Source organism: Myotis myotis, unplaced genomic scaffold (assembly GCF_014108235.1).
Source record: "Myotis myotis isolate mMyoMyo1 unplaced genomic scaffold, mMyoMyo1.p scaffold_m19_p_9, whole genome shotgun sequence".
Taxonomy (NCBI): Eukaryota; Metazoa; Chordata; class Mammalia; order Chiroptera; family Vespertilionidae; genus Myotis; species Myotis myotis.
Window position 1 is genome coordinate 53,340,230 of NW_023416401.1, and position 14,955 is coordinate 53,355,184.

The window sequence follows — 14,955 nt, forward strand, 5'->3', positions numbered from 1 at the left end:
GGGAGAGGGAGCAAGAAATAGAAACATCAATGATGAGAGAAAATCATTGATCAGTTGCCTTCTGTGTGCTACCTACTGGGGATCGAGCTGGCAACCCAGGCATGTGCCCTGACCAAGAATCAAATCATGACCTCTTGGTTCATAGGTAGACACTTAACCACTGAGCCTTACCGGCTGGGCTTGTTTCCTTTTTTTTTTAAATTGAGGAAGATTTTAAACATATATAAAAACAAGCCTGGCCAGTGTGGCTCAGCAGTTGAGTGTAGACCCGGAAATCAAGAGGTCATGGTTCAATTCTGGTCAGGGCACATTTCCCAGTCACTGTTACAGGCTCAATGCCTACTAGGGGACATGCAGGAGGCAGCTGATAGATGATGTTTCTCTCTCTCTCTCTCTCTCTCTCTCTCTCTCTCTCTCTCTCTCCCCTGCTCTCCCTCCCTTCTTCTCTTTAAAATCACTAAAAAATATATATTTTTAAAAAGTATATAAAAACAAACAATTGTATAATGAACCCCTTTTGTTTATGGCCATGGCCAATGTCGCTACTCCTCTACTATACCTCTGTCTCCCTCCCCCATATTATTTCAAAGCAAACACAGCCATTGCATCTTTTCATTCAAACTGGTTTTTCAATTTGAGTTTGTTTCACTTCGTCATACCAGGACAAAGATTGTTTGCTATGCGGACTTGGAGGAAAGAAAAAATCTGCATTGCAGTTTGAGTAATTAGATCACTAGCTATAACTCCCCCAGATGACACACAGCGATAGTTTTGTTGGTTTGTTTTCATTGGGGTCCACTTTGATGTGGTCTTGGAGCTATTATCATCTAGAAAATACATGGTTCTCTGGAACCTGACCCCAGTGGCAAGAGCCAGGGCAGTGGAGGGGAAAGGATGCAGGACTTGGACTCAGACGGTAAGATCTGATTCTGGTCCTCTCCCTGTTGAACTCTGAGAACCTGGATACAACATTGACCTTGAAGCTTGATGCTTCATTTATAACGTTCATTCACTTAGTAATTCTTTATGAAAGGTCTGCTGTGTGTCAGCCACTGTTCTGAGCCTTGAAGATATCACAGAGAACAAAACAAAAAGATTCTACTTTTCAGTGCCATTGTATAGATCAAGTACATTGATCTATATGTGAAAATGTTTTGCAAATTCTGAAATAAAATATCAAGGTTACCATTGCACTTATTTTCTTACTCTGCTTTTCACTTGAAAACTTCAGTTCCCAAGTATTCTAGGCTTATAACAATCTCTATATATAAAAGCCTAAGTGACCATTCAACCGTTCGACCGGTAGCTATGATGTGCATTGACCACCAGGGGACAGATGCTCGACACACAGGCATGGAAACATGGAACAGACTGATGAATCTCAGAGGGAAGGTGGGAAGGGGAAGGGGAAGAGATTAACCAAAGATCTTATATGCATACTAGAGGCCCGGTGCATGGATTCATGCACCAGTGGGGTCCCTTGGCCTGGCCTGCACCCTCTCACAATCCGGGGCCCCTTGGGGGATGTCAGACTGCCGGTTTTGGCCTGATCCCCGTAGGCCAGGCTGAGGGACCTCACCAGTGCACGAATCTGTGCACCAGGCCTCTAGTTTATAATAAACTACTTAAGTGTCATTGAAGAGAAAGATATCACTCATTCTATCATATCTATGCTGTCTTGCTGCATTTCTGATGAAATAGATCACGAAGTTGCTCACATGGTGGATGGATACGTATTTTGAATCCCAGTACTGATCACTCTGGTTTGACATAATATCAAAACTGAGCTTCACAGGACCCTACAAAGTAGGCATTATCCTCATTTAATAAGGGAAGGGTCTTAGGATATTTGTCCCAATGTCCTGTAGGCTGTAAGTGGTAGAGCTTGGATTTTAGCCCTGTCTATCTTGTTGTCTGTCTTCAAACAGGGAGTCCTTAACCATTTCCTGGTTCTGCCTCACTTGGGAAATAAGAGAAACAGGGCTTGGTCCTGAGCCTTTGAAATTTACACTCTATTGAAGACAAAAAATTAAAAAAACACAATACAAGGCAGAATACAGAGAATGGGCAGGGCAGAAAGTAACTTGTTCAAGTGCAAATAAAAAACCATTACTTGGGGATTTGAGGATCTGGAAAAGAATGAGAGTGCCTGTGGCCTTTGTGTGGCCCTGTGTGGAGGCGGGAGGTGGATGGAGGGGGAGGAGCCTGTGGTGGGTGGGGCCAGAGAAGATACCCTGAGCCTCTAATTTCTAATATAGATGCGAAACTCCAATAATTTCCATAATGAAGCACGTCCAAAATCATCTGTCACCAGCTTTTGAAGACAACCGAGTAATCTCACAGATTCCCCACCTGACCTACCACCCCACTGGAGTGTCACTGATTCATTTCCGAATATATTGAACACTAATTGTATTTTACCTGTTCTAGAGAGCAAAACATACGTCCCATTCAAATAATTCCTCTCTTATTGATAGCCTACGTATTTAGAACCTGACAAGCTTGAATAATATGTAAATCCTGTGATATCTGCAAACATCCTTAGGACAACATTGTTTTCTGTGCATGGGTTTGGACTTTGGAAAGATAAACTGCAAATTCGCCATAGTCAGATCTCCTGGGTGAAGGAGGAGGAGAGAGCTGAAGCCTCTGAGCATGGGTTGGGGTTGCAGCCAGTGATGAGCCCAGGGACCCCCTTGCTGGGGCAGGTCTGGCTGAGGAAACTTAGACACTCCTGTTAATTGACTTGTTCAAAATCTGACAGCCAGAACAGTTAGCATTGTGACTGTCTGTAGGAAACCCTGGAGACTATCTGAGCCAAATGCCAGGGCTTCCAAGGGACATATACAATATTAATCACATGTTTGCTCTATGGTCTTGGTCCAAAACGTCAGGTGTGAATTCACCTGTCTGGGAAGAGTTTGTAATCTAAGTTGAGTCCTCTAAGCTGACTAAATACAGCAGAGAGGAGAGTGTTAAGCATCAGATGTGGCCTTTGTTCCTAAACTTCTGGGACCCAGAATTTGTGAAGGTGTTAACTTCCAAATGGAATGAGAAATAAGGCTCTGTGACCAATCAGAGGCGTTTATGAGACCATGGCGTGTCTAGAAAAGATCTAGAAGTTGTCCTAAGTATACTCGATATACCAATCAGACATGGTGCCATGTAGACCTTGAAAGGTATTTACCCATGAGTAATTGGAAAACGCTGTGCTTAGTGCCTGACGCACAGAGGTTTAGTGAAAGTCAGTGTTTGGTGTCTGTACAGGCACATAGTACAGGTCAGAGAGGCTCTTAGAGGACAAGACGGACGCAGACTGGATTCCAAGTACCTCGTGATCTTGAGAGAATTAGAATCTGAGGTGTACTAATGGACTGGGAAAGAGCGATGATCAAAGGACAAAAATTGGTATGTTTCATCTCTTCTGCTCTGCCTGACATGCAAACCATCCCATCTCTGTGCTCAGAGATGGCCTCTGGGTGAAACAGACCAGCTTTCATGCTACTGTTTTTGGTTTTGCAGTCACTTGCAAAGAGATAAGGTGATAGCAAATTAAGTGTGGGTGAGCGTGGCAGTAAAGACATTAATACCCCAACACAACTCTTCTTCCCCTTCAAACAGCTCTGTGACAAGTTTTAAGGGAGTTGGGGGCAAACAGAATTGGTTGAAACTTCACTGAATGACCCTGGAGAAGTCACCTGACCTCTATAGGGCCCACCAAATGAGAGTAATCCTTCCTTTTGGGAATGCTGTAAGGATTCCATTACTTTTTATTTGCACTTGAACAAGTTACTTTCTGCCCTGCCCATTCTCTGTAAAGTAAGCTCAGCATATAAGTGACTGTTCAGTAGTCTTCAACAAGGGGTGGGGAATTATTACTAACTGTTGATTATTTTGGAATGAGAAACACACATTGGATCTCTTCTTTCAGAGCAAACATTCAGTTCTAAAGTATGCATACATATTATCTACAAAGCTGCAGTAATAGGACCCAATTCTGATTTCTGTCTTTCCCCCTTTTCTTATTAATATTGTTTCTATGGCTGTTGCTATATTAACATCATAATTTATAAAACCATTATCCTGTTGGACTTTTGGGTGACTTTTATTCCTGCTTTTTAAGCTAACAATGACAATCAGACATTTTGCATGAATAGTTATTTCACTGTTTATTTCCGTTGGAAGGATTTCTGAAGGTGAGATTGTTGGGTCAGACATTATAAATATCTGTAGTGTTCTTGGTACATAAAGTGTTGCTCTATTGCTTTTTAAAGGAAAGAGCAGCTTCCATGTCAGCAGCAGAGTATGTGTGAACACTCATTCACTTGGCCACCGCCAGCATTCGATGCCGTCACTGAATATTGTTAACCTAATAGGCATAAAAGGAGATCGGATGTTTTCATCAGTCTGCCTTTCTTTGATTGCTAGGGAAAGTAATCTTTGCCATATGTGTTCATGGTTTCCATGTACGCATCGCACCTGCCCCTCCTACTACCCATTTATTCCATCCCGCCGCTGCTATTGAATCTGAATGGGGCATATAAGTGGTCACTCTGTAGGTTGAGAATTTCCAGGTTCATGTTCAGGTCTGGAGAACTATGCTGAGTCCTGTGTTTTCCTGTAGTGTCATCTGCGTTAAATGCATCTAGCAATGCCTTGGTTACTCTTCAAACATTAAAATTAATTCAGTTTGAATTGTTTTACCTTGGAGGTTCTGCTTCTAGGCAGCTGTCCCTTGTAAAACCCTTATGATTTTATATTATTTAAGCATGAATAAAATTTATAAGCCTAATCAGGGAGGCAGGAGTGATGAAGTAAAAATGGAGCCATAGTCCCTAACAAGTAAGCATGAAGCTTGAATGTGAAAATAACAATGCTTTTCTCCTGGTAACTTTCAGTGTTTCTTATAAAAAAAAAAATAATTGTGGATTGAGGCTGAGTCTCCAAAATAAACATCTGGGGAATTCTGGCATTATTATCCTATGGGAACCAGTTCCAGTCTTTTGTTTACTTCTTTTCTTAGTTTTCCAGACAAAAGAATGGCAGCTCCACCCGGTCTTCATTTTAAACACATTTTCCTGGTTGCCACCACCCCGGCTCAGGCCTGTGCTCCTTCTTGGTGCATCTGTGCCCACGGAGTGTTGTTGCTGGCCCCGCTACAGAGCTGCTGCGTTCTATAGATGACACAAGGGTGACTGGGACTCTCAGTGTCCACTGTGACCTCTGGGCAGTCTCCCTGCCTGGCTCTCACCTTCCTGGCCTCCTGCACTCCCTCCTCTATCAGGTTCATCTTCCTGAAGCACCTTTCGGATCATGTTTCTTTCCTTGCAGACGCCTTCAGTGGTTCCTCCGGCTGCTGGAACAAAGCCTTGCCAAGGCCTCATGGACCAGGGAAAGTGACTCCTGTCAGCCTCCACCAGCTCATGTACCCATAAATCTCAGCTGGGTGGGTGACTCGTACCCTCCTGCTCCTGTGTCTTGTCTGAAAAGCTCTCTCTCATCCCCTCTGAATTCTTGCTCACACCTGTGACTGCTGTATTAACCAGCTCAAAACACCTAGGAAATGATTACTGACTTATGTACACTCTATCGTGATAGAAATTGGGAAGCATTTACGATTTGGGAACTCATAGGAGGGACCTGTCTGTAGATTACAAAGGTAACTTTATTTTGCTTGTCAGTTTCTCCATTTCCTTTGCTTAAGTTTTTCTTGTGACTAGTGGGGCTTTACGTTGGTATGGAGAGGGGACAGCAGTTGACACTAGCAGTTGTGGAGCAGGCCCTGATGCCCCCTGGACAGAGCTTGAGTTCTAGGCTGAATCCAGATGCGTTCACTGTGCCACATCTGGACAGACTCAGCTCTGCGTGAGGTGCCCACATCCAATCCCAAACAATCTTGGGGCTTACCCCTTCCCTGTTCCCATTGGTAACATGGCCATCATAGTGGTTGGCCACACATCTCGGAATAATTCCATGATAATTGTGTGAGATGATGCGTGTGAAAAATACTTAGAGAACTGTTAAGGGCTGCCTGACATTGACGGGAAATATCATCAGCATTAGTAGGATGTGATGGGGAGCCCACAGCAGAGATGGACTACATTACCCAGAAATCCTTTCAGTTTAACAGAAAGGTCCAAGTTTGAGACTCCCCTGCGCCTTCCAATGGTAACCATGGAGGCTGTGAGAAGTGAAATGGTGGTCAGTCTTCTCTGTGACTGAGGGTTCCGGGGTGGACTTTCGGAGGAACAGAGGATAGAGCTGTGGACCCAGAGGAGCCTTTTCTATCATGAGTAAAGGTCTGGGCTTAGTTCACGTTAGTTATCCCAGGCTTCTAAGTTTCCTAGGCTTCAGTATGGGAGGAAATAAAATATATAACCCTCTTTGTCCTGGGAACAGTAATCACGTTGTTTCTATAACAGTATAAAGTTTAAATTTAATCTAGATCCTAGATATGTTTTATTACTATTGCTTCATGAGATTCTTTGTCTAATTACAACTGTCAGATTATGCTCTCAAGAGTATTGGGCAGATTCCAAACAGGGTGTGGCATGTGTCCGGGTAACAGGTTCCCGCTGCTTCTTAGATGGGGCTGTTCTTTAGAATAGCTTAGAAACAATGGTGGCCATAGAATTATTATTACCATGGAGTTATTATTATTTATGATTAATGATATGTGTATTAGTTATCTGTTGCTACATAACGAGTTACTTCAAAACATGGCAGCTGAAAATGACCCACATTTGTTATCGCATAGTTTCTGTGGATCAGGAATCTGAGCACTGCTTAATTGGGTTCTCTGCTTCAGGGTCTCTCCCAAAGTTACAATTAAGGTGTCAGCCCAGGCTGGGGTCTCATCTGAAGGCTGGAGTGAGGAAGGGCCCATGTGGTTGGTGGCAAAATTCATTTCTCTTTTTTCTTTAAAAAATATTTACTTTTTCCCAGTTTTATTGAGATATAATATATAATTATAAAAGCATAATATGCTAATTAGACCGGACAGTCAAATGACCTTTCGGACATCATTCTGGACATCCTTCTGGATGAAGCCATGGTGGCCGGGGCCAAGGCAGAGGCGGTTGGGGGTGATCAGGCAGGCAGGCAGAGGGGTTAGGGGCAATCAGGCAGGCAGGCCAGTGTTTAGTGGATATCAGGCAGGGAGGCGAGTGATTAGGGGTGATCAGGCAGGCAGGTGAGTGGTTAGGGGAGATCAGGCAGGTAGGCGAGTGATTAGGGGTGATCAGGCAGGCAGGTGAGTGGTTAGGGGAGATCAGGCAGGCAGGCAAGTGGTTAATGGTGATCAGGCAGGCAAGCGAGTGGTTAGGGGTGATCAGGCAGGCAGGCGAGCAGTTAGGAGCCAGTGGTCCCAGATTGCGAGAGGGATGTCCGACTGCTGGTTTAGGCCCGATCCCTAAACTGGCAGTCAGACATCCCCCAAGGGGTCCTGGATTGCGAGAGGGTGCAGGCCAGGCTGAGGGACCCCCTCCCCTTACACAAATTTCATGCACCGGGCCTCTAGTCTATATGTAAAACCCTACTATGCAAAGTGTCCCCTCAGGATTTCGACCAACCGGGAGTTCGATTGCTTGCTATGACATGGAATGACCACCAGGGGTGGCACTGAACGAAGGAAGGCCCCAGCCAGTGGCTGACAGCCGCTAGGGACCCTACCCATGCATGAATTTCATGCACTGAGCCTCTAGTCCAGTGGTTCTCAACCTTCTGTCCCTTTAAATACAGTTCCTCATGTTGTGACCCAACCATAACATTATTTTCGTTGCTACTTCATAACTGTAATGTTGCTACTGTTACGAATCATAATGTAAATATCTGATATGCAGGATGATCTTAGGCGACCCCTGTGAAAGGGTCATTTGACTGCCACAGGGGTTGCAACCCACAGGTTGAGAACCGCTGCTCTAGTTAATATATAAATGTGTATTAGTTTAAGGTGTACAACATAATGATTTGACATCTGTATAAAGTGCAAAATGATCACTATAAGTTTAGTTAACATTCATCACCTCACATAGCTACACATTTTTTTCTTGTGAGAACTTTTAAGATCGACTCTCTTAGCAACTTTCAAATGTACAATACAGCATTGCCAGCTATGGTCACCATGCTGTATGTGTACAAAGTTCATTTCCTTGCGGGTTGTTGGGCTGAAGAAAATCAGTTCCTTGCTGCCTGTTGGCTGGATGCTCACTCCGTTTCTTGCCATATAAGTCTCTCCATAGAGCAGCTGCTTTCTCAGAGTCAAGAAGGGGAGAGAGCTGGCTGCCAAGAAGGGAGTTACAGCCTCCCGTAACCTAATCATGAAGGAGACATCCCCTCTTCTGTTAGATGAAAGCCAGGCATTATGTCCAGCCCCCTCTTGTGGGGAGGGGTTACACAGAAAGAGATGGGATCAGGGGAGGTGTCTGAAATTCTGCCTACTAGAATTGTAACTTATTATATTTAGTATAGAGCATATAATAATAAAAAGCATACAAAGTCTAGAAAATATAAAAATATAAAAATTTATTATATCATGTGTGTTATATATTTGTATTATCTTTAATAATAATAAGCAAATAAAAGGAAGAAAAACACATTCCAGGCCTAGCTAGTTTGGCTCAGTGGATAGAGCGTAGGCCTGTGGACTGAAGGGTCCCGGATTGGATTCCAATCAAGGGCACATGCCTGGGTTATGGGCTCGCTACCCAGTAGGGGGGCGCGTGCAGGAGGCAGCCAATCAATTATTCTCTCTCATCACTGATGTTTCTGTCTCTCCCTCTTCCTTCCTCTCTGAAATCAATAAAAATATATCTTTTTTTAAAAAGAAAAACACATTTCAGAAATATCCTTTCTTGTTGAGGACTTTAAAAGCTATTAAAAAAAAAAAAAAAAGATGACAAAGAACGAACAAAAATGAATACTGTGAATCTTACTTGGGTCTCCCTGGACACAAATCAAGTTACACAACAAAGATATCATTGATCGGGGACTCCTGGCCTCTCCCAGCCCAAGTTCTTGTTGTTGCTGTGTATGCACACAGATCATATCCAAAAAACTCAACTATTTTTGTCCCCATTTTCCCTTTATTGGAATCTGGAAACCTGTGTTATCAATGAAAGTTTGAGCTTTCATTCCTTCTAACTTCAGAGTTTTATTGCAAAGGCAGAAAGTTTATTCCTTTTGCCTGGATTCCCTTTTTCTCTCTCCTTCAGCACCTTCTCCCCCGACAAAGGGGACAGAGGATTTCATAGCCAAGTATTTGAAGATGACAAATGATGGATGTTAGGGGTTCAAGTCTGGAAATCCTGCTTTTTACCCCTCCTGTCATCTGGGGTTCATGACCAAGAGGGCTGAATACTATAGGAGGCAGGATGGGAAACAAGGCACTGCTGTATTAAATGCTGGAAAAACCCCTAATCGAGCTCTGGTGTAAATAAGGCCTTGTGGTTCCTATTCATCCCTCTCTCTTCCCCCACCCCAGACTCGTTTTAGAAAGCCTATAAAAAGGTCTAGAGTCCACTAACCAGACAGCTGCGTGGTTGGGGACAGAACAGAGAAGAGAGGGACACTGGAGTTACTACTAGAAGGCAGACCCCCTCCTGGGCTGTTGCCCACATGGAGATGTCAGGTAGAAATAGCCCACACAGCAGCCTGAACAGGTGATAGAGTAACATGACCCCCCCCCCCCCCGCCCCCCTTAGTGCTGCAAGCTCAGGGCCCTCCCTTAGGGAGGAGCAGGTAAGGGGTGGACGGGAGGGGCTGAAAAGTTTTGTCTGCCTTGGGGGATAGAGTTTGAGTCTTTGTCTTGAAAATTTATGTCTTTCATGAGCACTGAGGAGGAGGGGTGGGAACCAGCCTGCAGAGAATGGCAGGGCTCTGGTGGCCTGGAAGGTCATCGCAGGAAGTCCAGTTAAGAGTCCACTTGTAGTGTTTTAGGAGAGAGAGGATGTTTGTCTGCATTAGGGTGGTGGCTGTGGAAATAGAAGGGTACGGATCGGAGGTGTGTGTTTGGGCAGAAGTGACTATGCCTCATAGCTGTCAGGCATTGTTCATTTATCTGTACTCCTCCATAGCCTAGAAGTCTCTAGGGCAAGCATGTCAAACTCGCAGCCCATGGGCCGCATGCCTCTTTGATTTGGCCTGCTTGCTCTAAGGCAGCGGTTCTCAACCTGTGGGTCGCGACCCCTGTGGCAGTCGAATGACCCTTTTTACAGGGGTCTCCTAAGACCATCCTGCATATCAGATATTTACATTACGATTCATAACAGTAGCAACATTACAGTTATGAAGTAGCAACGAAAATGATTTTATGGTTGGGTCACAACCATAAAATGAGGAACTGTATTTAAAGGGCCAGAAGGTTGAGAACCACTGCTAAGGGGTCTGTTCCCAGGGCCTAGTGTAGTAGCCTGTGCCAAGCAGGTGCTTAAAGGAGGCTGAGTAAACACACAGGTATCTGCAGTGTGCTGCAGTGGTGGTGAGAATGTTACCGTTTCCAAAGCCATGGCATACACAGTGCCTGCATTGTAGGGGTCATGGTTTGGACCTGGAAAGCTTTGGCTAGGGTTTCAAAGAAATTATTTCTTCCTTATTTTTCTTTCATTGCCCTAAAGTGACACAGCTACAGTAGCCCCACGTGTAGTGTGGCTGTGTCTGGACTGCATACACATGCAGACATCAGAGAACTTCCCACGCAGCTTTGAGCTCCCTGCCATGCTTACCAGGTCGCCTGCACAGATCTGGCTTGCGTGTGTGTGTGTGTGTGTGTGCTCGGGTGGGGAGCTCTTTGGTTATGCAAGGCCTTGCTTACTTTGGATTACATACTTGTGGTTGTCCAATCCATTCTTTTTGTGTGTTTGTCTCCTCTCCCTACGTCAAGGACTGGACTCAGTTTTAATATGCGAAATAAGAATGGAGTTGCTTAGAAGTGATGATATGTTCACTTACAAAATGCTTCTATAGAATGCGCTTAATGCCATTGACCTGTGCACTTAACAATGGTTTAAGTGGTAAATTTTATGTTGTGTATGTTTTACTACAATAAAAAATGTTTGTATAAGGTGCTTCTAGACTTTACGATATTTTATATGCCCCTATAATGGAGAGGTTAGATCCTGACCCTGCTATTTACCAGCTGAGCCTCAGTCTACTTATCTGTAAGATGGGATGATAATATCCACCTCCCAGGTTAGTTCTGCTTGACATAGTAAGTGCTTAGTAAGTGGTAACCACTTTATTATTTGTGTTCTAAAAGACTTCTGGTATAAGATTTGCCTCTCAGAGTTTGGAAATTTTAAAAAGAGACTGTATTAAATTTAAATATTAGCTAAAGCATTGATGCCACTATATTACAAAACCACCAAAAGGCCAATTAAACGCTTGTGAAGTCCCAAGAAATATCCATTTACAAACCCACAGACAGTTGGGAAAGAGGGAAAATGTTTCACTCTGCAATTAAGAGGTTTTATAGCTGAATATGTCTGTGCTTAAATAGACTCATATTTTATAACTAGAGGTCCAGTGCACGAATTCATGCACGGGTGGGGTCCCTCAGGGTGGCTGCAGGGATCTGGCTGAAACCTGCAATCCAACACCACCTGCCACTCCTGCCTGCTGCTCCTGCTCATCCCGGCCCCACTGCACTTGCCGCAGGCTCAGACCGAGTCAGTCCCAATTGGGAGAGGCTCGCACTGCAGCAGCAGCACTCGCCCGTGAGCCATGCGCCTGGTGCCCATCCTATGCCAGCCTGGGATCCAGATCCAACCCACTGATGTTCGTGCGGGTTGTCAGGAGCCACCTGGTGGCCACTTTTATATTGTTTCTTCCTTGCTTATGTCTAGGGAGGGAAGCAACCATGGTCCGCGAGGCCCACTTCCAGGAGGCTGGCGGCGCTGTCGGGATTGTGCCGGTGGCACCGGTCTGGCGGTGCCTGGCCCATTCTCCAGAGATTGGACCTGCAGGACTACTGAGGGAGGGAGTGGCTGCCGTGGGCTGGTGGGCTGCTGGGACAGGTTGGTCAGCTGATCGGTGCTCCCACTGTGGGAGCACACTGACCACCAGAGGACAGCTCCTGCATTGAGTGTCTACCCCCTGGTGGTCAGTGTGCGTCATAGTGACCGGTCAACCGGTCAGTCACTTAGGCTTTTATATAGATAGATAGCCTAATATTTTAACCCCCAGTGATGGGCAGGTGCATTTTAGTGATCTTCAGAGATGGAAAAGCCTAAAGGGATAGATCCCCATATGGTCCCATTTATTATTGTAAATAACTTTTTTGATAATTATGGGAATAATTGTTAACAATAACAATGGCTAACATTTGAATACTTAGAGTAGGCTAAACCCTGAATCAAGCACTTCATGCATCATCTCACTTAAAATCACGCATGCCAGTTGTTGGAAATTCAAAAAATGAGTAAATGCGTGTGTGAATGACTGGGACTGTGCTGTACATAGGGATGGTAACTCACTTTTCAACTTCATGTGTTTGGACGTTTGCAATGTCATTAAAAACTCTTGTGATCACTATCTAAATAACTAGTTTAGATCTGTCCCCATAGTATGAAGAGGCCACAATTTATGTACCATTTTAAATAACACTGTACAAAAGCCTCATAAATATTTGAATAGTTCCCGGATGTACATTTGGGACTATAAAAATGTACATGTCCAAGAGGCTAGGTTTAGTATAAAGCCATGCAGTCAGCTGAATAGTTCCACACGAGGCAACTAACACCCCATTAAAATATATAACAAATTGCAACATAAAAGTAGAATATAGAAAATCTCTCTTTGGGAAGCAGGTGATTTTGCTGCAAATTTTTAATAAGTATGCAAGTTATTCAACCTTGCAGAATTTAGGCTTTCTCCTCTGTTGAGTAGGAATAGCAATAATACCTTCACCAAGGTGTATGGGAAGTTTCAAAGGTCAGTGTCTATAATGCATGTAGGCAGGGCCTGGTGTGCTGGTAACACTATATAAATGTGAGGTGCTATTGACAATACTGAGTACATAGCAGTGTAATGCTTATGTAAATATTGCCCGGCTGTATGTCTGTCCTGAGGTATTTGTGTCAATATTTTCCTAATATAAATGTAACTAAGGTTGTTTTTGTTACTTGTGGACGGTCATTTTATACAGTGGCATATACACAAATACAAAATCGAGATACAGGCAGTGGTGGTGGCAGTTAGGAAAATTGGCTAGGGAGTGCTCCCAGGAAGTCGTTAGCAGAATTTGAGGACTTAAGCTTGTATTGAATGTATCGGAGTAAAAACTCAAAATATTAGTGTTAGCAGAAACCAGATATCTTAGGGCAATGGGTTTGAAATTTTGTGAGCCATACACAGTACAAAATTCAATTCCATGAAGACTCACGATGCAAATAAATGTGTATATGCATTGTTTTGTAAAACTGTCTTGCCAGCAGTACTAATTCTTACTGTGTGTGCTGTACTCTGAGATTTTAGAATCGGTTTCACTTTCTTTTAATGTTGGTTGTGAACCAGTTAAGTTGATTTTGCTGGGTAGAGACCCACAATTTGAAATACAACCTTTTTTTTTTCTTTTTTAAATATACTCTGTTGATTTTTTACAGAGAGGAAGGGAGAGGGATAGAGAGGTAGAAACATCGATGAGAGAGAAACATCGGTCAGCTGCCTCCTGCACACCTCCTACTGGGGATGTGCCCACAACCAAGGTACATGCCCTAGACCAGCCGTGGGCAAACTACGGCCCGCGGGCTGGATCCGGCCCATTTGAAATGAATAAAACTAAAAAAAAAAAAAGACCGTACCCTTTTATGTAATGATGTTTACTTTGAATTTATATTAATTCACACAAACACTCCATCCATGCTTTTGTTCCGGCCCTCCGGTCCAGTTTAAGAACCCATTGTGGCCCTCGAGTCAAAAAGTTTGCCCACCCCTGCCCTAGACCCAAATTGAACCTGGGACCCTCCAGTCCACAGGCCGACGCTCTATTCACTGAGCCAAACCAGTTAGGGCTTGAAATACAACCTTAAAGTTTGTCTATCCTTCCTCTTAAAAAAAAAAAAAAAAAAAATTGCAGTTCCTTTTTTTTTGTTAATTCTCACCCAAGCATTTCACCAATAATGAATGGTTTGGTTCTTATTTGCATAAGAATTTGAACTTTGGGGTCATTATTCAGACATATTTATATGTTAGTAAGATACTAGTCTGTTAAAAGGCATTGTAACCAGAGGTAGACAGAATTCTACCAAAAACTGGGCACAGGTCATAATTCACTCTGGTTTCCCTTTCTCTAAACCAGGTAGTTCCAGTTTGCCAGCAGAATGAGTACAGAAAGAGACTCAGAAACGACATTTGAGGAGGATTCTCAGCCCAATGATGAAGTGGTTCCGTACAGTGACGATGAAACCGAAGATGAACTTGAGGACCAGGGGCCTGAGGTTGAACCGACACAGAATCGAGTCAACAGAGAAGTGGAGGAAAGACGGGAGACATTAAGAAAAGGTAACTGCTCTGGAACTGGAGACCAGGTGCCGTCCTTGTCATCCTCACATGAGCAGTGGCACTGGCTGCAAAGCACGGATGGCCCGTGTTAGATGGTCCAGGAGTCACCTTCCTCCTCTTATCTCAGGATGCAACTGGGAGAGTGGTTGATGGGCTTGGACAAGTGCACAACGTCCTCAGTATATAGGGCTAGTCTACCTTATCTGACATATACTGCCCAGAAACAGGAGGTCTTCAGTATTCCTTCGTGTCTGTATTGTTAGAAGGGGGTTGTATGTGGAAGAATTTTCTTGTTACTGAGCCCAGGGACCTTCGAGTTACCATACCTTCTGTTCAGTCATTAGTGACTATAAAATGGTTTTGGCTCTCTGTTTCTCCAGGAAAATTTTTATGGGTCTCTGACTGCCACCTGGGGCCTGTTATACAGCAGCTTCGAGGTAGGGTCCAGCATTGGCAAAT

General features: G+C 44.0%; 1 protein-coding gene across 3 annotated transcripts in view; it reads left to right on the plus strand.

The window, feature by feature from the left end:
* The window catches only part of ATP8B1 (ATPase phospholipid transporting 8B1), a 109,239-nt gene that overhangs the window by 39,679 nt on the left and 54,605 nt on the right, over positions 1–14,955 (plus strand). For all 3 annotated transcript variants that reach the window (XM_036321739.1, XM_036321738.1, XM_036321737.1), the window contains exon 2: positions 14,294–14,496. In XM_036321739.1, coding sequence (XP_036177632.1) covers positions 14,316–14,496 — 181 coding nt within the window. In that variant the 5' untranslated portion in view covers positions 14,294–14,315. The remainder of the gene's footprint in view (positions 1–14,293; positions 14,497–14,955) is intronic.